The sequence below is a fragment of the Melospiza melodia genome, chromosome Z, assembly GCF_035770615.1.
Source record: "Melospiza melodia melodia isolate bMelMel2 chromosome Z, bMelMel2.pri, whole genome shotgun sequence".
In the NCBI taxonomy this organism is placed as follows: Eukaryota; Metazoa; Chordata; class Aves; order Passeriformes; family Passerellidae; genus Melospiza; species Melospiza melodia.
In genome coordinates this window covers 3,842,504-3,867,474 of record NC_086226.1, presented here as the reverse complement: position 1 = coordinate 3,867,474, position 24,971 = coordinate 3,842,504, and the positions used below count along the sequence as shown (strand labels likewise).

The 24,971-nt window shown below is 35.9% G+C and overlaps 1 protein-coding gene across 1 annotated transcript in view; it reads right to left on the bottom strand.

The window, feature by feature from the left end:
* The window catches only part of RIT2 (Ras like without CAAX 2), a 176,196-nt gene that overhangs the window by 122,829 nt on the left and 28,396 nt on the right, over positions 1 to 24,971 (bottom strand). The window contains exon 2 of the mRNA XM_063180569.1: positions 1,711 to 1,767. Coding sequence (XP_063036639.1) covers positions 1,711 to 1,767 — 57 coding nt within the window. The remainder of the gene's footprint in view (positions 1 to 1,710; positions 1,768 to 24,971) is intronic.

The window sequence follows — 24,971 nt, the reverse complement described above, 5'->3', positions numbered from 1 at the left end:
TTCTCTTCATGATTATCTATTATTCATATTGTGGTGGTGTCTAGAGACCAATAAGTTAAGATTATTATGAGATACAATATTGGAATAAATACTGATGGCAGGTGAATAGCTAACAATAAAGATGGATGTAGGTACCTAAGTTAGTGATGTCGATAACTAATAATGTTAGTCTTTTCCAATTAGATTTATTGATTTCATTTTTTTTTCTGAGAAGAACAAAAGAATTTGTAGCAATTCCACGGTAGTTTTGCCTTCTTTAGAGATGACACATCCCATTGGTGTTTCGCAATTTTTTTAACAGCTATAAAATTACTAATGACATGAAGAATTTACATATTTTTTCATTATTTAAGTTACAACCATTTACCAAGACCTAAAATCTAGAAAATGTGGAATACTATAGAAATAACAAATAAAAATTAAAACTGTCATTGTCTGCTCTGCAGAGCAATACAATAATATTATAGAAGTTAAAGATGAGTTTGAAATACTTGAAAATTTCAAAGAAAGCAAAATTTTTTTTGTCTGAGAGGAATTGCTTTCTCTTTTTTTCCCCCAAAAGTCTTTGGAAATACAGATGATTTTAGTGCAGTGTCCACTTCTTATACCCAGTTCTGTCATAATTCTCTTGTTATAATTAAATATTGCACATGGATAGTGTGTATAAATGTAAGCATAAGTTAATCTAAGTAATAAAGGCACTCCTAAATGAACAAACATGCATTTCTGACAGTCACTCAGCATTTAAAGATTATTTCAGATAAAAACACATATTGTCATAAAGTGTAAAATAGATATGTGTAAATTTCTATATTCACAAGTTTATAAAGTAGGTAAACTCAAAGTTAGCAGAGTGTAGAGTCCCAGAGCACAACTCTATTTGATTGAGTAGTCATTTGATGTTTTTAGAGGAGGTCAGCTAAATTTTAACGCATGAAATAGCACTAAAATAACAAAACTTTAAAAAGCAGACAAACATATCTGACTCCAGATTAGATTTTTCATATTCTTTAGAAATTTTGTTCCATATTCTGTAGTTATAAATGCACAACATTAATAGTTACAATGCATGAATGCCAGAAACCTGTTTTTGAAAGAGATTTTGCATAAAGAGCATCAGGAAGAAATATCTATGGTAAGGCCATGACACAATTCAGTCGTCATCACAAAATTAAGGTGTAATCTAAAGTTTGCAAATCTTGCTTCTATCTAAGGGCCTTTTAGAAGCAGCTTCTCATTGTCTCACTGTAGCATTCACATTTTCTGAAAAAATCTCTTTGCCCAGGATTTTTCTCCTGGGAAGCTGAGAGGCTTCAGAGAAAAGGAAAACAATGTTTATCTCATTTGCTTCTCTTGTGCTGTGCTCACATGTGGAATGTGTTTGGAGGTTGTTTACTTACAAGTGATTGTTTTATTGGATTCTGGTGTGGATTATTTTGACTCTTTGGCCAATCAGGGCCAAGCTGTGTTGTGACTCTAGAAAGAACCATGAGTTTTTAGCATTCAGTAAGTGTTTTCTGCATTCTTCAGTATAATATAGTATTCTTTAATATAATATAGTATTATAAGGTAATAAATTAATCTTCTGAGAGCAGCGAGTCAAATTCATCATTCCTGCCTTCGTCAAGACATTCCCAGGAAATACAATATCTCAGTCTCACACAGGCAGAGAAACTGAAAGGGATGAAGGGGGGAAAAGCCTGTACTCACCTATAGTTGGGTCATGGTAGTCAGGGAATCGATGACTAATGAACTGCATTGTCATTGCTGCAGAGGAAGGAGAGGGAAGAAAAAAAAATTATATTACCACCATTAAATAGAAAAAGCCAGAAGAACACATGGATAAGTCACTCATGCAAGTATCAGTTCAGATTGTGAGCACAATTTTGTTCTATGTCTACTTCTGCAACAATGCATTGGCTCTACATTGATAACTCAGAGCTGATAAATGAAGAAAAATATGTATTAAACCTCTTGAATTGTCTTAATTTCCAGTCTTCTTTGTACCACTCCTGTGTACCAAGTTTTTAACACTTGGAAAGTACTGTTAATCTGATATTGCATTCAGATTAAAATTGCCATGACAAAAACATAAAACAAGACTTAGAAGACTGATTCATTAAGGTTTTCACAGTGCTACAAAGTGCCAGTTACTGGAGTGCCTAATTTGATTTCTGGTGTATTTAGCAATACCTAATTCATTAAAATTGATGCAACAGATGAAGTCTCCTCTTAACCACCCAGAGAACCTTTCTTCTGAAGAGACTGGTTCATGACTGAATATTAACTGCTTTTAGGAAAGTTACATGAGACTTCAGGAAAACTGCATTCTGCCATTTGGAACAGGTGGCAAACTATGAAAGTGGAAAGTGAAATAGGTGAAAAGTTTTGAATTGGAAATGAAATTCCAATTTATGTAGAAACACATCAACTTTCATGTCCTGTCTAACATGACATGTGAAGTTCATTGACCTTGAAAAGCCATGAAAGTAAATTTGGGTATTCAGTGACTACAATAACATCATAGCCATTAGATGAACTTGGGAAGTTACATTTCCTTTGTTTTTTTTTTTTCCACATAAGTTTGAATTTCAAGAAAGCTGAATCTCCCAAAACATGACAGTTGTAAATAAAAACTTTCAAAACTTAAATATGTGAATTCTAATAAAATAGAAGGGGGGAAAAGGGTAAAAGGAATTTTTTAAAATAATGCTTGATTTTTAAACCATTTTCTTTCTATTTTTTCTCGCATTAAAATTCCTCTACAGCTACTATATAGGTAGTTGTTTAAAAAGGTACCCTACCTGAAACATAACTATCAGTCACAAAACAAGAAATCCAACATGAGATTTTGCCTCGTGTCTTGAACATCTCAGCTGTTTTCAACAACATGCACAACATAGGTTATGAGCAAGATGAGAGACATTTTAAAAATCTGCATATAAATATATCGACTTCTCAAACAGCATTGTTTTAGCATTTTCATGCTTGTCTTTCTCATATTTTCAAGAAACAGAGGCTAGGGAGAAAGTTTTATAAAATGATAAAGAGGAGAAGTATTAAACATTTATTAGCATGTTAATAAATTATTGCATCTTTAGTGTAGACAAATATAAATGCTAAGAAGCAGCATTATAAATTCATAGATACCCAGAGAGGGTAACTGTGTAAAAAAAAAGCTCCTTCAGTCCATATATATTATAGAGCAATAAATCTATCTACAGTCACACTCATGTCTTCTGTATTATATGTTTTCCGATGCATTACTTTTAAGCACTATACATGTTTGACACTTTTATTTCCAGGAGAGATGCCTGTTTTGTTTGTTTTTTTTTTTTTTAAATCGTGACAGAGTTTTAGCCACCTCTGTTCTGATTGCTGTTAGTGGTTTATGAAGAACACATCATGTCTGATGTGATCTGCCTACTTTGCTCTTAGGAGCTGAGGCAGCTAGCAGAGATGCTGCTCATATGGTTTATGTCCACAGATTTCCAGCTTCCTGAGGCCATATACCACAAATTAATTCAATTTGCTTCACTACCTGCTACTTTTTCTTGCCAAGCTTTTTTTTTTTTTCTTTAAAAAACACCCCAAACTATTCTGCATCTGATCTCATTCTGTTTCCTTCTGGAGCTATGCCTGCGTCACAAAATCTGTAGTTATAATTGAAATAAAGATTCTCAGAGGACAGGCAGAACTCATGGTAAATGTTTTTCCTCTTGCCTGAGACAGTCACGAGTCAATACATCATTTATATCCTCATCAAATTCACAAGATTCAAGAGGACTGAAATAATAATGACTGAAAGAATCATGTTGTATTAAATATCAAATTTTCTGTTGCGGCATGCAAAAGTGGAAGTGTTCCAAAGGAATGTGAATGTGAGGACATGGTTTAGTTCAAGCCTTTGCAGTGCCGGGTTAATGGCTGGACTTGAGGATCCCAGACATCTCCTCCAATCTGAATGGTTCTATGTTTCTATGATTGGATATAAAATGAATCTGGAGCGGTACAGAACTTGAGAAAGGTGTCAAGAGAAACACTCGAAGTAATGAAGTGAAAATTCCTTAAGTTAATCTCCTCAGGAAAATGATGAATAAAAGCTCCCTTCTTTATACATTTTGTCCCACAGTTTCTTCCCTGACAGGCTCCTCCTGTCACCAGGGGAAGAAACTTCTTTGGCATCTTTAGTCTTTGTCACCTCTCACCTGAGGATTTAGCACTCTCTCACAGGAAGAGGGTACAGAAGGAATTGAGGTACAGTTTTTTTTAATCACTGCATTACAATGCAAGATAAGGAAATTGGTGTACAGGTAGTGGGAATTGCAACCCATCTTCCTCTGTGCGTTCCTAGAGAGAAGAATTTGCATTTTCTGCTCTATCCAACAGCAGAAAGTATTTTCAGAGCAGGCATAGCTGGTCACTTCATGTAATGGAAAGCCACAACTGATTTGTAGCTACAAAAAAAAAAGTTCTTTATATCAGGAGAACAAAGGACAAAGTCTCCAAACATTTGATGCGTAACAACAGCTTTGTCCGGTTCTACCAGGCATTCCACAGACCTGGCTGCTGGATGTGCAGAAATTACCTCTGAATGATGGCTGAAGGTTGGTGGAGTGCCTCCCACAGGAAAAGGACCTTCAATCATCACTGGCATAAAACCAAGAAGCTCAGCTGGAGCCTCGGGAATTAGACCTGCCCTATCTGGGCTTCCCAGCAGGACACCTGCCTCAGCTGGAATATTTCAGCTTCTTCATTGCTACTAACATCAGCCCCAAACTCATTTTCCAGAGTGAATTAATTTTGAAAACTAACAGAAAAATGGTATTGGTATTTCATGCTGTGTGTTGAAAATATTCTCCTTGGTCCCATGGTTTTCCACATCCATTATTTATTTTTTTTCTCCCCATATAAATTAACACTCATACCTAAAAAATTCAAGCTGTCATTGAATATTTTGTGAATTTCTCCTTTGGAAATCCAAATTATACTACACCAAATTTTTGCAGGTCTATTAATTAGGGACCCTTGATTCTGATTTATGCCACAAACAAAGCACAAAATGTGTCTTTAAAGCAGGATTTGAAAATAGAACAAATGCCTAGGACTGATTCTTGAATAAATATATATACATATAAAAACAATATTGATTAAGAAATGGTTAAGAAACCAAATCAAACCAAGCAAAACCCTTTTAATCCATAGCCGATATTGTGAAACATTTTGAATTGCAAGTTGCCTGAAAATTTTTAATGAATATTTTATGACACTGTGGAGATCATTTCATTTAAATGGGACATGTACATCACACAGAAGGTATGATAAGTAAAAGGATCATTGTTTCAGATGAATAGCATCTTCTTTATATCCATCTGTGGCTAAGCAAATGCAGGTTGCCCCAGCTGAGCAAATGTAAGCCTGACATGCATGAGTAACTATGCAGCTTTAAAGTTTTCCTGTCTTCTTAAAACAAGAAAGGGGTTCAGATCCTTCAGATCAAATCCTTTACATTTTTTTTCTTTTTTTTTTTTTTTTGCAAACATGCTCATACCATGTTCATTAACTATTTAAAAGGTTGTAAATTACACCTGTGCTGGCATAGAAATATATATGTTTTCTTTAAATAATAAACTTAGTCCTGTCTTCTACTTTCAAAATAATTCTAAATCCCTCCTAAAATTATTTTATTTTCCACTGAATAAAAAAAAAATCCCATGCTTACAAAAAGACTGAGGTCACATATTTACTATGAAGCATCCTTTCAACCAGTACAGCAAAAATAAATTTCATCTAAAGAAAGAATTAATCTTAAAATATATATATGTGTGAGTGGGCTCACAAGCCAATAGGAAAAATGTTTTGATACCCCTACAGCTGTGAAAGCAGATAGAATAGAATCCCACTCTTCTCCTAATTTTTTTCTAAATTTTATTTATACCAAAAACTTTGAAAGCAGTCCTAAACTTATTTTTCAAGGTTGGAGAGTACGTTGCAAGCTTACACAATATTTGTTATGCTAATAGTATCCCTGATGTGAATATTTCATTCTTCCTGTCTCTCTTTATTCACCCAAGAGCTTCCACATATTGACATTCTCCTGGGTGATGGAGTGATTCTATAATAAATCTGTTTCCAACAGAATCTTTACCCTCATCACAAATCCCACATTTTAAACACTCTAACAAAATTACCACAGTAGTTGCATCTCAGAGACCAGTGATTCCACAGGGTAGATACAGATAATTTTAATTTAGATCCACCCTTCCAGTGGATCCTTAACTCATGTTTTCTATAAACATTGAGGTTTCAATGAGACCAGTGTAGAAGATGGACATTAAAAAAAATATAATATGGTAAAGTGAGTGGATTTGAGAATTACTTCATGATGTTCATGAAAAAAGAAGAGAGCACATAGGTATCATTACAATAGAGAAGGTGTCAAAGAAACTACAGAGTCCAAAAACAGTGCAGCATGACAAGAGACATTGTCATGGAAAAAGAATAAATAAATATGTTTTATTTAAAAATTTAACATGCAACCTTGGCCCTGTCTATATGGAACATTAAAAACTTTCTAAAACATGGTCAGGGCAAGCTGGACATACCTTATTTTATTATTTAATAAAGAATTTGATTATTAGTAAATATATACAAATTATATTTTATGAAAATTAGACTATTTCAATAACTAGGCAATAACTTTATTGCTACTGCTTTATTTTTGAAATAGTAAAGAGTTTGAACACTTCTGGTCTGGTGGTTTCATTTCCACAAGGCCTTAGGAATCATCTTCTAAAATGTATTGCCTTTTCAAAAGTTCATGCCTGAAGACTGCAATGTTTACTTCTATTTTGTTAGCTTGGAAAAATTACAAACTATATAATAACTATATAGTTATATCCCTGTAACTAAATATGAATTTTAAGATTAGCATGTTTGATAAATCATCATTTGCAATTATTCCTCTCACCACTGAATTTTAGCCATCAGACACCATCCAAGTGAGGTTCAACAAGGGCAGGTGCCGGGTTCTGCACCTGGGTTGGGGCAGCCCTGGGTGTGCAGGCAGAGTGGGGAATGGATCCTGGAAAGCAGAGCCATGGAAAGGGACCTGGGGTTCCTGGTCAGTGGCAAGTGGAACCTGAGTCAGCAGTGCCCTGGCAGCCAGGAGGGACATCCCTGTCCTGGGGACATCAGGCCCAGCATCACCAGCAGGGCAAGGGAGGGGATTGTCCCACCCTGCTCTGGGCCGGGGCTGCCTCACCCTGAACACTGTGAGCAGATCTGGGTGCCTTTCTCTACGTGAGAAATAATCAAACTATAGGAGGATCCAAGGGAGGCCATGAGGGTGGTGAAGAGCCCTGGGGGGAAGGAGGGGCTGAGGGCACTGGGTCTGTGCAGCTGCAGAGGAGGAGGCTGAGGGGAGAGCCCAGGGCAGCCCCAGCTCCCTGTGAGGGCAGAGGAGGGGCAGGATCTGATCCCTGCTCTGGGACAGGGACAGGAGCCCAGGGAACGGCCTGAAGCTGTGTCAGGGGAGGTTTGGGTTGGGTATCAGGAAAGGTTCCTCACCCAGAGGGTGTTTGGGCACTGGAACAGCTCCCCAGGCAATGGGCACAGCACCAATCCTGATGGAGCTCCAGAAATGTTTGGACAAATCTCTCAGGGACAAGGTGGGATTGCTGGGGATGGTCCTGTGCAGGACCAGGAGTTGAACTCAGAGATCCTTACAGCTTCCCTTCCAACTCAGAACACATTTTCATTCCTTTATTCTGTGAATAGTAGGAGGTGAAGATATTATTTTTTTTCAATAATCTAATAAGCTCTATGAATGGCATTAACACTCACAGCTACTTTGAGTTGCTGGAGATACCAATAATTATGAAGTATACTAGGAAGAGAAAAAAAATTTCAACATTCTCTAAATGCAACCTGAGAAAGATTTCATCTGTGTTCAGTTTCTGAAAGTTTTATGACTCAAGGTTAGAAAGACTGAGAAAAGCAAAAAGTATTAAACAAAAATTTTGCTATGAAACAAATGAGAAATATCTATGAACTAATTTAGACTATGGAACAGGAAATATTTTTCGACATCACATGAGGGATCTTCTGGAACAAGGTTCAAACATGGAAAATGGAAAATAACCTTTTTGATTTTAAGAATTTTTTAAGTGAAAGGATTGAATCAGTGAAAAACTGCATTCTTTTGGAGATTTTTTCACCCCTTTATTTTCAGTTTCAGGTAGGGAAAATGCTATTTAATGTATAGCATTTTAATAAGGATGACATCTAGAATCAGATACACAACTAATATAATTTCTGGAAATGAAGGTTTGGTTTCCTAGAATATTTCATGCTTTAGTTTTCAAAAACTTTACAAAACTTTTCGCTTTCCAGAAAGAAACTTTCATACAGAAAGCATTGTTTTGGAAAACACAAGGATAATTTAAATGGCCCTAGATTTATTATCCTCTTGGGGTGGGAGGCTTAGCAGAAGAACCTGAAGGAGTTTAATATACAATTAATGAAGTCACAGCCAGCCCATCTGCAGCCTTTATGGTTTTGAACAAATTATGTTACATTTCTGAGTTTGTTTTCTTGCAATTTCCTATAAACACTTTTTTCTATTGGCTGGGTGAAGGTTTCTCAAAGGACTATTTGATTGGAATACGTAAGATATTTCCTTTGGTTTTATTTTATCTACACATGCTGCATATATATTACAGTATGTTTATGAATAAAAAACTGATAGGTTTAGTTCCCTGAACAAAATAAAGGGAGTGGTGGGGTCTGAGGAGCATTTATTTGGGTGAAAAAGATATGTGAGAAGAAGAGTGATGTCTAATACATGATATTTTTTATTGTACTTCATGAAATTTAAAGAGTAAAGGGCAGGTACCTAGAGATCCAGAGCAAATTTTTTAGCAATCAGGGATTTTTGTAGGTTGATTATAGCTATTTGTATGATTGCCCCATGACATGGTAAATGGTAAAGTGTACAACTAGAGAAAAACTCTGATTTCTTTAAAACTGGTTGCAATAAACTCAAAGATTTCACCCCACAAAAATGCACTTTTATCTTCATAGTGCCAGAGGATGTGAGGATTTCTCAGCACAAGTTTTAATGTCCTTTACTCTGTTCTTCCCCAAACTCCACTACAGACTAGATGCACTGAGAGAACAGTCTCAAGACACCTTTGTTGTGGCCCAATACACCCATTTTTATATTGTCAAACCCTTTGAGGAACTGGCCAAAAGCTTTACCACTTGTTTCAGGAGCAAATGCTGCAAGATCTGTGAGATGAAATTATTAATCTTTTAGGTGTTACAATGTATTATTTATTGAGCATTAGCTCTGAAATGAAGATAAGCGGAATTTTATTTCTGTGTTAAGCACATTCTGGTGTACTAGAAAAATACAGAAGATTTTTGTAACAAAATCTCCTGCCTAGGCTGGGATGCTGCTATAGCACTGGATTTTTATACCTTTTTTTTTTTTTTTTTTTTTGCTAAATTGGTGGGTGTTTTTTTCACCTATATAAGCAGAAGTCCACAGAAAAGAATATCAGGCAGCAGAAAGGAATGGTCTTAAAATCAAAAGTCTTTTAAATTTAGTTTGTATTATTAGAATGAAAATATTATTAAACATACAAAACTCCATGCAAATTTTAAACAGAAAATCAAGTTACTGGGGCAGCTGGAGCAGAAACAAAGAACTCTTCCTAATTCACTGTAATTTGCCCCTGTAAAGTAAGAGCAGACTGTAATTAAAATATGTTGAGGTGGAGCTGGTGGTAACAGAGAAAGGCAGATGCTTTCTTTGGAAAATAGTCAGTCTTTAATTGCTCCTCTTGCATCAGAATGAAATAAAGGACTCAATGCAGAAAACTGTATGTTGAGACAATGAGTAAAAATAAATAATTAGGAACAAGGTGGGTGAAAAAAAAAGATAGAAAAGCATCTTTTGTTTTTGATGATCTTGAATGAATAGATAAAAATCACTACCCAGAGAGCACTTCTCACCCTGGTCTTTTCTATAATCATTAGATGTAGAGATATGAATTCTCATCATTTTCCTTTAAGGTAGAAAAATGATAAATGCTGGGCAGTGGTTACAGTTTTCCAGCATCGACTGAAGGATGAACAAAGAAAATGTGCAAAATTTTCATCCTAAACATGAGAAACTTGTAGGAAAACACCATTCAGGAAAAGTGTCCTCATGTCAGAAAAGTTTCATGTCTTCTGAATCAGCAGTCTAGTGAAAAATGGCTGGACTGAAGACTTCTAACTCCCAATTAATATCTATATCCAGACTCAGTTCCAGGTCAGAAGGCAGAACACACTGCGTTGTAAAATTTGTGCTCAAAATTTCATTTAGTGGTTAAGGAAACAAGGAAGTAGATGAAAGCTGCATTTATTGCCCGCATAAGAGGCATCATCATAATGTGATACAAATTAACGATAATGATAAGGTAGATTGCTACCACTTACAAACCATTTCCCCCACAGTGTATCCCTGATCCCTTCCCAGAAATTCTCCCACAAAAATACTGAACATTCCCTACCCTGCTTAGCTTATGTGACTTGACAAGATGCCTTAATAAACAGAAATTACTGCTGGTAAATGCTACCATTAGCGCGTTTTCCCACCGTGTTTCTTCCATCAAGCTAAAATCAGAGAGAAAACTTAATGTGTCTTCTACTGTTCTTCAGTTAGCAAATCCATTGGCAACTTAAGCCTTCCATTAGTGAGCAATCCAAAACATAATGACATAAATAGGTTTTAAAGCAGGCTCCAGGATAATGTGATTTTTAAAGCGGAATACATTAAATAAAGCTAGAAAGACTCAATTTTCACATATTATTTCGGAAAAGAATAGAACTGATCTTGAACCATTGCAGATAGACACATTTCAATTAAAGTCTATGGATAATACTAATTTTTACAAAGGAAATACAGCAAACAAGAGAAATATAAGGTCACTCTTCATACAAGGGGACTCTGGCTTGCTGCTACCAGCCTCAAGTATCTTAACTTCACTGAGAAAAACACTTTCAAAAAGGGATAAAGCCATTTCATTCAATGGGAAAAAAAAAAAAAAAAACCTCTCAGCAACCCCATTTATTTCTCTCCCATTCTTTTTTTAACTGTGGACACGTTTCCCTGTAACGACAACTTGAGATGCCCAGGCTTGCTTTGCTCCTGTTTCAGGTAGTGCCAAATTGAGGTTGTTTGCAGCTTTGCTAACATAAACCAGTGGTTAGCTCCTGTGCTTCCTTCCACGCGAAATTACACCCGATGCATCAGGCAGTGAGGAATTGGCAGTGACAGCAGCTGTATTTTCCTGTGAGTGGGAGAGAGTAGCTGCTGTTCTCTAACGTGGTACCAACTTTTCTGAGCATCAAACCTACGGCTTGGAAAATTGATGGCACGTCAAAGAGGAAGACACAGCCCTCCCATTTAAATCCTCTCAGAAATCTTATGCAGGGTTAAAGTGGAGGTGAGGTTTTTATTCATTCTTTTTCTTTCCAATGCTGGGTTTTTTCAATGTATCAGTTATGGGGAATTGAGGATAAGATCCAGATTCACAGATACAGCTGGGAGCTAATTCTCTTTTACTAAACAGGCTTTAAGTATTTGTCTGCCCATGGTGATCTGAACTATAATCTTTGTGCCTCTCTCAGACACTCAGGTGCTCTTTTGAAAGTTTGTAGAAGCAGGGAATCCTTTAGGTTGGAAAGGACTTCCAGGCCCAACCATTTTCCCAGCAATGCCCAGGCCACCACCAGCCTTTGTCCCCAAGTGCCACATGCTCATGGCTTTTCTATCCTCCAGGGATGAGGACTGCAACACTGCCTTGGGCAGCCTGTTTGTAAAGCCTGAAAATGCTTTACAAACCTTTCAGTAAAGAAATTTTTTCCTAATATTCAATCTAAGCCTTTGGCTCAACTCCAGTCCATTTCTTCTTGTTAACTGGGAGAAGATATTGACCTCCACCAGGTTCCAACCTCCTCTCAAGGCAGTTGTAGGGAGTGATGAGTGGTTTTGATGATTAAAATTATGATCTTGTTTCCTGCTGCTGATATAACTTCCATTGAAATTAAAATACCTTGAGAAAATTGGTTTATGATGAAATTTGAGACAGGAAACTGTACCAAATAAATGAAAATTTACTGGTTTGGATTTATAACATCAACATTTTTAAAGTTTGAAACTGATTTAATAACACTACTGTTATATATTTTACAATAAATTACATATATTTACCCTTCTACTATAAATTAACATGATTTATAGATAATTATTTATCACTTTCATAGTTATTTTTTCATTTCTGTTTATTAATGTAGCTTAATATGCTGGCTTTCCTTTTCAATAAAAATATAAGCAAAATCTAAAACATTGTATTTTTATCAGAAATTCTCTCATCCTTTCTTTCAATATCTGACACGTTTTTTCTTTAATAAGCAAGGTAGTCAAATCATATGTAAAGGAAGTAGACTAACAAAGAAGGAAGCATTTCTGAAGATACTTCTTAAGTCAGAAAACTGACTACAGAATAATATTAAAATCCCAACAAGTATTTTAATTCCTCAAAAACATTTGATTCTTCCCAGAATGTTGTCCTCTATAATTTATTTCCTACACATACATTTAAATCTATATTTCTCTTAGTGGAGTTATTTATCTCAGTGGAGCTAAATCGGCATTATATGAGTGGAGAAGTGTTCCTCACTGCTGAGGTGACTTTGCACTCAACATATTTTACTTGTCATATCTCAGATGTTTTCTCTCTTATCTAATTAGGCAACACTTCCCAACAAAGTCAAACCTGCTACATTAACTCTTGCACCAATACGAGTTCTTAACGTCTTTGCTACTGTGCTGAAAATGTTTCTGTAAGATCAGGGAAAGGTGAGGTTCCTCAGTTTATTCCCCCTGCATCCACACTTGAACACATCCAAATCTAAAAGCTTGGTAATTATGAACTGTTACCCAAAAAATGAATCAAACTATTGAGAAAGCCAGGAAATGAGGATAATGAGACCTTCCTGATGGAGGAGAACTCCTCTGTTGTAACTTAGAATGTGGCTATGCAGGGAAAATAAAAATCACAAAGATAACAATATTTAGAGAGTTCGGAGAAAAAAATTGGCTTCAAAGACCAACCCCCTGCTCTGAGCAGGGACATCTCCCATTAGGTCAGGTATCTCAAAGTCCCAAATCCAAGCTGGCCCTGGAATTTTAGACTTGCTGTAATAGACATCCTACCATTCTAACAGTAGCTTTAACATTTTAAGGACTTGGAAAGGAATATAATATCTTAACATCTAATATTTCAGAGGCTGAAGTTAATCGGGAAGAAGAGAATTTCTAGACCCAGAAAACAGCAGGTAATTTGGAGACAAACTAATGGGAAATAATGAGCTATCTCAGAGGACAATACCGACCCTTGCGCTTTCTGTTACTTTCACTTTATGTAGTAATCACTGAAAAACTCCTGAGGAAGTTTTATGTGATTGTGTGAAACTAGGAGAGCTGTTTTGAGCTTTTGACACTGCTACTAGCTTTCTGTGCTCTGGTTATCACCAGCATCTTTTCTGCTTCATTTTCCAAACCTTCAAGACAACCAAGGCAACACCAACATGGACAGAAAGATCTGAGATTTATGGGATTGCCACATAAGATTTGGCTGTGAATTCATTCCTTAACTGTTCATCTAAAACCAAGTTAGTAAAACCAAGAAATTTTTAAGAACAAACTTAACCAATCGTTTCAGCGTGAAGTTATGTGGAGGAAAGGAGGCAGGAGGCGTGAGAGGAAGCATTTTTCGCAAGACATTCAAGTCAGTGACAGAGATCAAAAGACTACAAAGAAAAACTACAAAAAAGTGAAATGAGGCCTCTCATCCTCTTCCTGCTCTCTCAGTACAAACTTGGCTGGAAGTTGACATCTGCCAAAAGCACATTCATATGGCTTGACACATGTACACGCTACATTTTATGGTGATATATTAACAGCAGGCACAGTTGCCAGACAAGTTGGGGGTGAAAGGTAGCACTTCAGGCACTAAAAGAGGTGATTTATTACAGCATTAGTGAGCCACTGAAAAGGTCAGAAAGCAGCAAAACACATACAAAAAGTTTTAGAGGGTTCATTGTAATTTCACATAGAAAACCTACATTATCCTATTCAGTCTTGTATCTTCAGCGTGAATAAGAAATGTTAAAGCTCTCAATATGAACAACATGGAAAGGCTTGACAAGGTTGGGGTTTTTTTCCTGGAGCTGGAGGGAGATGATTCATGACCCAGGAACACTTAGGCCCCAGAATAGGCTGAGTCTCAGTCTTTCACTCTCCTGGGCTCAACTTACTTTTGTGTATTTCATAATGCGCTCTCTGCCCTTGGTGTCATTTATTCTGGTGTGAACCCGCTGTCTCAGGGGTTTATGGTGCTATACATCACCTTCACTTGATGGCTGACAGAAGCCCTGTTTGGTGACCCTGGACCTTTCCATGAAAAACCAGCAGCAGGTAAAAAACCCCAACCATACCACTGAGTGACCAAGCCAAACTGAAACAACCTTCCAAATCTTCCCACTCTCCCCAAACAAACAGGGTGTCTTTACATAAGTCTTGAAATTTACACTAGAGACAAAATTCTACTCAGGATTTCTGAAATTTGATTTGGAACACAAAATGTATTGGGGTGAGATAGATGAATAAAAACATTTTTGAACTTTGAAAAAAAATATCCTTAGAATCAAAATTAACTTCTTGTTCATAAAACACCGTAAAAGACAGATATATGTAGCCGTTTATGGATTTTCCTAATTACTGTGGAAAATTGTTCTATAATCAGATCATCTTAATAAAAATAATTTTGCCCCATGGTCAGGAGATTTACTTCATCTGCTCCATTGTAGGACTAGGTTTTATGTTTTCCCATTCTCTACAGTAATTATAACACTGAAATTTTGTACTAGTGGTGCAGAGACATCATAACTCATCTCCCTAAAAATCATAACTTGGCAGCTGAAAACCATAGAGAAACTTTTTTAAGACCTTGATAAGCTTATGACTACCTTAAGCACAAAAACCCCACACATCTTCAGGGTGCAACAACTGGAAATGTTCCCTTAAGTGTATATATATATATGTATTAAAACAAAAGCATTTAGGGGCCCAGTGAGTAAGATGATATTGAAGCACTCTGCATGCTCACAGCGTGAGGACATTGTGCTATGCTGATTCAGAAATGACTCAGCTCAGTTACCAGAAAAGAGGAGAATCAGGTCTTTTTCAAAGGTACAGTGATATAGATGTGACAGAATGACTCATCTGTCATCAGTGTTTGAGTCAGCAAAGTCTTTGGCTGAATGGCAAGTATTTATAACTGGAAAATAAAGTCACTCAATTAAAAGGAAGTAAGCAAAAAAGATCTGGGTATTAAGCCTGGTTTTTAACATCTGACTATGAGGTCACTGCATTCCACAACCTGAACACCATTTAGTGTCAAATCAAATCTATTGAACAATCTGCTTTTTGCATTTCTCTCTGTTTCTGATTCAGAAAATATATATTCTGCAACACTCATCTAAGCACAGAATGAATAATATCTGTCCATTTTCTTGTGAAAATATATTTTTTCTTTTGCAGTTTGTCTTTCACTAGAGGTTTTACTTCAGTTTTACATGCATGCATGGTAGGGCTTGGAACCTCTTCCTTTGGGAAATCCTTGCCTAAAAGTATCTTAAACCAAGATACACAGAAATTACTGTGACTTTCTCCATGCATATTAGCTGGCATTTTGTGTAAGATTTTACTTGTGCAATGCTCTTTGCACAATGTCCTTCAGCAGGAGTATTTAAATATCTTCAAAATAAACCATAATGAGTGAAATTGTGACTCTGAGATCAGTGGCAAACCTTTCTATTTAGGCTGAAATTTCTCTTTTATCTACATATAACTGTGGTTATTTGCCTTTATGTTTTGCAAATAAATACACTTATCACATATAACTTTCCTTTGGTGCATGTATGATTTTACAGCTCAAAATATTGATGTTTTAATAAAGGGGGGAAGAAGAGATATTAAACACAGCTTTCTGTTTGATTTTTTTAGCAAAAAAAATCACTCCTGATTATTTTATAAATCAAAAAATATCTTTTTCTTGCAAAGAAAGACTTTTTTTTAACACTCAGATCTAGAACTCATCTAATTCTTTTAACCAAGGCATAAAAAAAGAGCTACAATTTTACAGGATCTTCAAATCTGTGCATAGGTAGAACTCAAGCAAATACAGAGTGTATGGACTATATTCAAATTATTTCCTGCCAATTGCAAATTGACTGATTTCACTTAATGACCAAACAGCAAGAGCTGTCAGTGGTATTTGAGAGATCTTTATTCTCAGATATGCTATTTCATTCAGTAGATTTGATTTTTCCTCAGAAATTTTCTAACAAATATATATAGAGAGAGGTAGATAAATAGATACAGAGAGAGGGGGGGGATGAGATAGAGAGAAAGAAAGAGAAAGATGCACCAGTATTTTCTGGGGGAAAAAAGAAAAGATAACTACAAAATGGTTTCATATTCCATCTTCTCATCAGAGGGATGTAACTCACCCTGTAGGTGCTAAGGAGAGTGGTCACAGCACCAGTGGCAGCTCATGTGAATTTGCCTTATTTTCTGTTACCTCTCCAAAAGCATTTTGCAAATTATCCTCCTGATACAACTTTTGAAAAATAACTTCATGTGAGATCTTTAAGCACTTTTTAAATTGTCAAAGAGGTCCGTAAAACAGGCACAAAAAGTCAAGAAAGCAGAAATAATGCAAAAAGAGCAAATAATAGAAGTGAATTAAACAAAATTTTAATTGCCATTTGAACATCAAAATGTATAATTTCATAGGGAATGTTCTACCTCTAATAATATATGCTTTTGAAGTCAAAACTGGAGCACTTACTTTACTTAAAAGGCAATGAGGCTATTTGTATGTTTAAAGACAAAATTATGCTCATGTGAATTACCAAAATTGGGTATAATCTGCTAATTTGCAAAATTTAGCAATCCTCAGTGAATTCTCTTAGTATAATTCTAAGTTAGCAGAAAAGTGTAAGATTGAAAATCAAATCAAGCCAAACCAAAAACTGTTCTGGAGAGATTTAGATATTTAGAGACACTGTTATTAAAATACCAATTTAAAGAATAAATGGTGAAATCTGTGAAAAAAAAAAAAAAAAGATGTGACTTCTAAAATATTTATATATGTGAAATAAATAAATATTTTGAGAAACAAAACTTTTGAAGAAACCGAATACGCTACAAGACTTGCATGTCATCTTGGTAATTGGCTAATATGTTGTAGAGTTGACACCCTCACTTTTTTAACATTTTTATTGATGTTGAAACAATATGGGTAAAATACATCATAAAAGAAAGCAGAACTTTGTAAAACCCCCTGACAGCTTACAGCTCTGTGATGGTCTCTGAACTATGTGCAGACGAGTGATCCCTCAGGGCACTTTTTGAAGGGCTAAATCCAGGATGGTGAAAGGAAAAGATAAATTTACCTCCCACATATGGGTTTCCTTTTCACCTAGGTCGAAAACAAGTGCTTATGCAGCTGTACAGAGGATGGTTTTGCCTCCTTGGCAGTTTCAACACTCTCAACTAAACAACTCCTTGTTTTCTAACCATAGCAGAGGTCAGACAAACATAAGGTCTGACAAAACAGAGAGATAAATAACCCAGGGAGTGGGATGAGGAGGGAATCTTTATTATTACCTTAAAGACTTGTGTCTCACGGTTTATAGGGAAGCCAAGTAACAAGTAGCAAAGAACATGAAATGTTTATGCATGTCGGTGGAATCCAGTTATTCTCCTCTGTCTTCCTGCCTTCCCCTAATTTACTGTTCTAATCAACAGACCTACTTTCTGCCCCCTTGCATACCCCCATCCCCCTGACGGGGTTGGCGTAAATAACAAACAGCCCCAGCCCTTGGCTTCGCCAATATGAAACACAGGATACAAAATGAGTTACTGTAAATAACACAGGGGCCGGCGCCATAAAGCTGTCACCTTTCCCTCCAGGATTTTCCTTCCTAATAGACCTGCACGCTTCCCTGCTATCATCCACAGTAATTTCTTTTTTTTTTTTTTTTTCTAAAAAAGCTGAAGCTGCTATTAGTCAGATGGAAAATCATTTAGGGGCAGCAAGCAAAAGCACGTTTCCTTCATAAACAGCAGGGTCAGCAATAGCCATTAGGAATTTTGAGGTTATTTCTCTGAAAGGGAGGTTCTGATTCTGCACTCCCTGGCTTTGATGATAAAACTCCCGAGTCTTGGGAAGGTGGGAAGGATCTGACCAAACTCCTTAATAAAGACTTGTAGGACACTGAAATGCTGAAGTAATGATATTCCAAGCTACAGCAGGGGATTTATTTATTTTAGGTGGGTGTATCTCTGCTGCCACCCTACCTGTAATTTTAAATTACAGCTTGAGTCTAATTTCCCAGCTATAAATAAAAGCAAAATTAGGCAAACTATGTATACAGTACATTCCAAATATGTACAGCATAGCAGTTTGAGGCTGACATTTGGCTTACTAAGAGGGAAATCTGATTATTTTTGAGGTCTGTTTGCATAAAACAGTCAAAAGTTCAAAATGTCATGATGTAGTGTAATATTATGACTCTATTACGTACAAATGCAACTGTTTCAATGGGTGAGTTGGTACAGCTTTATGAGTTCTTTATGGCCCTTTTTTCATATTTTTTTCAAAAATATTTATTGTCACACTGAAATTCATGCTTACACTAGGGAGAGACCCTGCAATTCTAGTTTTTGCCTACATAGAGACATCTGTGTTCAGTCCTAGAGCTGAATGACTTTCAAATTTGTGCTCTGTCTTCTGGTCTCCATCTGATGTTCACTGAAGCCACTTTAAAGTGGTCCTTGGGTCACAGCCCTAAAGTGAAAATTCATTTCAGCAGCTCGGGTGCAGATGTTTGATAAGGCAAATGTTTGTGCAAAAGTTAGGAAGAATGAACATCCCGAATGTCACAGGTGCCTGCAAGTGCAAGGTTTTGACAGGACAATCTGCAGCAGGTAACTTCACCTTTAGAACAGGTGCAGCAGCTTGCACACAATATTTAGAATTTAGTTGCAGGAGCCATCCGAGCACAGCAGCAAACATTACAGCAACACCCTGAAGCTCAGAGCTCTGCCAAAAACTGAGAATCACCATCTGGCCCAGCACCAATGGCTGGGCCATTTCTGGGAAAAACCAATTTACAGATTGAGCTCAGGCAATAAAATTCACGTCTCTCATTATAATAGACTTGTGATGATCGTGCACTGACTCAGGGGTTACAAAAACATTAAACCACTAATCCTGCACTGATTCTCACCTTTACCCAAACTAATTGCTCAAAAGTCTACTCAAACTTCTTCTGTGGATAAGATTTAAATCAGAATTTTGTCACTCATTTTATCTGATGATTTCATCACACTTCCCTTTCTTTTTAACCACATCCTCTTGTGATTTTTTTTAATGCCTTGAAAAAATCACAAAGGTACTGCATCCTGCACACCAGCAAGGAGCTGAATTTCCACTGCTTACCTAGGAATTAATGCCATCTCATAGTTCTTCAGAAGAGCTGTTTTTCCCCCCAGTTTTACCAATGTAATGCTCAGGGCACATAAAATGCAAATTTAGACAAAAGAGGAAGACTGCAAGTGGGAGACAACTCTTATTTCTTACCCCTTACCACAATTCCATGCTTCCTAAAAGTTGTCATGGAACTTTGGGTGACAACAGTTTGAGTTTCCCACAGAATCAAATGAAAAAAACTTCACTTATTTTAACTTATTTTATCATAACTATTGCTAAAATAACTATGTGAGAGGAACATTGCATAAAAGTGACTGAAAGAAAAGGAGTCTATCTTTTCTCTATAGTTTTTTTTTTAGCATTTTAGAAATGTAGACAAAACTAAGCATTCCATTAATAATCTGAAGTTTTCCCTTAGCATAAATCTTGTGGTTGAATTTGCACTGTATGCAATGATGAATACTGAATAAGCAGCTAGTGGCATCATCCAACAATAAATCATGGTTTTACCTGCCTAATTTTGCATTTTGTACAGAAATGTTAAACACAGGGTGAAAATGATGATTATATACACAGTCATGCACATAATTGTTTGTAGAGACACACCTGAACATATAAACACACACACATGTACGTTTATATTCATAGATGCAGATCATTTATTTCTGCACTGCCATAATGCCCTATTTGAACCTCTATCTCTCAGCATCATTTAATGTGTGATATTCAGGTTGGATCAAAAGGACACAACGAAAATCTGTTCATGCACAACTTAAAAAAACACAAACTTGTCTTTGTTTAGTGACATTACTGCTACAAAAATCTATACTGTGCCTAAAAGAAATATTAAAAATATATTTATTGAGGCACCACAGGTAAACAAACACATCTTCCTTTAGGATTCTGTAGAACATACTAATTGTACACTGAATGTCGCCAGAAGTCTTTTATAATTTGTGTGACACACTGTTTTTCTGTTAAGTAGGCAGCATGTCCATCACATGCAATCAGTTTAATTTACTTATTATGTTTCCTGATTAAAAAATACAGGGTTTGAGGAAAAATATTAGGAAAAAGTCAAAGATTATGAAATTACATTCCAAGATTTCAAGTTAAATCAAGTAGAAATGTTTGTTTTTTTTTTTTCCTGATTAACTGGGAAAGTGTAAAATTAACATTTTAGCTTCTGGCAATATTTATATTGGAAATATGTTGATTACTGTGAAGAATGGTATGTAACCTGAAAATGTGGTGAATTAGATCAAATTAAAGACTCTTGTATTTGAAATATTTACAGAGGTTTGGGTAGAATATATCAATTAATCCCAAAATTTCGCCTAATACACAAGGATGTAAATCTGATAATCAAATACCATCTACTGACATGAAATATCCTCTACATAATCCACAGACTGCCATTTGTTCATATTCATACAAGGGGTGCTCTGAAATCTTTTTTCATGAGTCCTTTGTGGAACTAATTAAAAGGTTTCAGGACACTACTGTTCATATTTAAAGTAGATGCATTTTTAGTACTTTAGGCCTTGAAAAGTGACATATCACTTTTATTTCAGCCCCAGGCACAGTGCAGGTGAGTTGTTTGTAATTCTGCTTTGTTTTACTGGTGACAACGATATAGCTGTATATGTCAGCAGCCAAAGAATAAAGGAAATTTCTTAAATCTGAAATTACAGGGCTTGCCAGGGTGGCTTGCTACTAGCAAATAATAAAAGCCTCTAAGTCAATATGATTTATTTTCTTTGAGTGGTGTTTCATGGCAGTAATCTCTATGAACAGCGGCAGCTGTGATTTCACAGCTTGTGCACCATTAAGTTTCATAGAATCAAAGCACCATAGAATGGTTTTGGTGGGAAGGGACCTTAAAGCTCAAGGAGTTCCACATCCTGACACTGCCTTCCACTATCCCAGGCTGCTCCAAGCCCTGTTCAACCTGGCCTTGGCCACTTCCACAGCTGCTCTGGGCACCCTGTGCAAGTGCCCCAGCATATCCAACGTAAAAATAATCATTTGAAAGTACTGCTCAGAATTAACTCTTTCTGTTACAAACTGGCAGTCCTCATCCTTTAGCTACAGGCTCAGCGAAAATTCTCTCTCTGTCTTTTCCTATAAACCTCCTTTAGGAAAAGCCTCAAAAATGTCTTCCCAGAGTCTTCAGCTCTTGAAGATGAAGGACCCCAACTCTCAGCCTCTCTCCATAGAAGCGCTCCAAACTTTTGGTTTATTCACCAGCGACTAGGAAGTATTCTGGAAATCTTTGCTGAATTTATAGTACAAGACAGATGGGCAGAAGAGATTTCCCTAAACTTGGAGGAGACTGCTGCTGCAGTGATATATATAAACATATTAAAAATATTTCATATATAAACATATTAAAATATATATATTAAAAATAATTGACAACAATCTTTACATCTGTCACAAAATAAAAGATGCCATAGTTACATTATTCAACAATTGCTGAATCATGTCTTGGAGTTTCTACTCTCTTCAGTGGGTGTAAAGGCCTTTAGGTTACACTAGCTGTAAACAACTATGTTTTACGTGTTTAAGTTGGGTGAATTTCACATAGGAAAAATTCTGTCCAAAAAGCCATATATCCTGTTTATTTAAATTCTTAACATTTTCAATATTCCCATATTGTCAGCCCAAAAAATTACCTAAGTGCAACAGATAAATGCCTGTTGGAATATCGCCACTGTTTATTAAGTTTAGCCCTAAATTCTCCTTTTTGTCTTATTCCTCCTTCATTCATTTGTTAAGCCTTCTCCATTATTTATGCTATTTAGGAAGACTTGTCCTAGACACAATTTGCTACAAATATTTATCTTTAGAGAGGCTTTTTATCATCTGAGGATATTGGAAAAGGAGAAACAAACCAAAAGAAATCCCAGACCCCAAAGAAACAAACAAAGGAAATGTTCATATATGTATTATGGTATATGTAACCACCAATATTAATTTAAAATAATTATAAATTCTACACTATGATGGAAGTTTTAGAGCTAATAGTAGTGAAATGAGACAGAATTTTAACTCTATCAAATTGTTTTCTGCAAAATAGAGTTACAGATGTTGCCAGCACTAATGGATGTGTTTAAGATGAAAAGGACAAAAACTATTAAAAGTGAGGAGAACCTTAATGGAAAAAATTAGTTAGAAGCTGTCAACACAAAACTGAAGCTTTGAGAAAAAATACATTTTAGATATTTGTCTCTCTCATTCTTGCTGAAGTAATTAAATGATTTTTCCTCAGACCTAAGCAATTTTGGCATGAACCTGTGGAATAAACTGATTCAATTTTGGATCAATTCTGTATTTTGGCAAGACCTAATCCTACTAAGACTCTCTAGTACAGATGTTATTCAGTTAAACTGCAAAAAAATTTATTTATGGAAGTGTTCAAGCGTATATTTAAGAATTTTTTTCAGTAGGATTTAAGCATACAGTTATAGTTGAATATGTTTGGAGTATCTGCTCTGACTTGTGGAGAATTCATCCCATAAGAAAATTTACAAGACTGTTTTGAATCACTGAGAAATGATCATAGGAAACTTTATTTTAAGGTCATAATTTTCAAGTATTAAATACTGAACTGGAGAAGATTTGAAGATGTGTACAGTGAAGGGTGAACTTTGTATTTAAAATGTTTTTTCATGGGAACATTTTACTCTTTTTTCATTGCCACAGCATTTTGAGGAAAAATGCACTAATTTTCTAGATAAGTCTTTTCTTAGCTTCCATTATTAAATGATGCCATTTTACTCAGCATGACATATGAATTAAATAACAAGATATAATTTCAGATAGAATACTTGGCATCATCACATCTGATAGCACTGTGCCTCTTGAAGCATTTATAGAAAATAAGTGCGTGATCCTGAGAGTGATTGCTTTTCCTACTTCAGTTTATTCATGCTCTCATCAACACTGAAACACATTTTAAAATAAAGAACTTACTGAATTAAGAAATTATATCTCTGCATGCTATTTTGTTCTTATTTCTAAAGTAATCATTACGTGGATGTTTGCAAGGCTATTATTTCACATGTGTACAATAATTTTCATGGTAAAACCACTTCAGAAATGCTGGATATCATGATGTACAAATTCACAGGTAAAGAAGAATGCAGACATATTATTGGTTTATTGGCCACTTGATCAGGTGGTGAACTTGGAGGGGTGACTTAATATTGGTAGGAAATACACTCCAGAGTACTCAGATCTCTGCAATGTTGTGATTTACCTGTTTAATGCCATGCAGCACTTCATCATTTCAGTAGAATGGCTGGATCAGTGGTTTCTGACAATTCAAGGAACACATGGGAATTTTTAAATGCTGTGAGGTAAGTGAATGGTGTCTCATGCAGAACATACATTGGGATGTGTTCATCCACATACCAGGAATGGCTTTCCAGTGGGCTTCATGACGAGTATAGTGAAATACACATATTTACTGCTTGCTGATTTCATGATTGTGCAAATGTGTATATTGTTTATATGATACTTCTTCATTAAAAGCATTTGCTGTCCAGGAAAAGGATTAGATAACTCTAAAACTGTCAGATGACCTCTCTTAACCAGAGTTTTAAAATCAAACCTGCTTTCTTCTTCAGAAAGCCTACCACCACAAAATACAAAAGCACAGAGAGAATTTCAAGTAATAGGCTGGATTTCAGATGGAAACCATGAGGAAATAACATATTTTTAATGCAAACCATATTGTATCATACATCATAAATCCAGGGTATCCTTGAGTTTTACGTATCAAAGTTCATATGCAAGATCTTGTGGCCATAAACCTCATTGTGAAAATTATGTTCCGATTTGAAATTTGCCTTTAAGATCACCAGTGATAAATAAATGACAAAATCTGTGACAACAAGGCATGTCTTTTGACAGATATCCTCAATATTTAAAATAGCAATGCAAGATGACATATGTCAATGAAAATTCACTTTACCCTCCATCATTACTCTCCCATGATGTAGCACACCAGTCGATGGAAAATTAAAATAAAAATATTTATAGAACCATTTCACATTGATCCAATTGATTGGCATATCCAGAATCGTTGACCATGTTGTGTTTGATGGGTCAACATTTTTCTGCCTGTCGGTTTTACTGTGTGTGCTATCAGTGTGATTGCACCCCAGGGCTGTCTGAATTACAGTGAACATGGTGCGCCGTACTGGGAGGACAATACCAAAATGGAAAATAAAGCAATTCACAAACAAAACAAAGGGAATGCTTTCCCACTGTAATAGCAGCTCAGCATATGCAAAGATAGATGGCATGTGTCTTGGATAAGTGCCCAAGCTGGAAATATGCCAC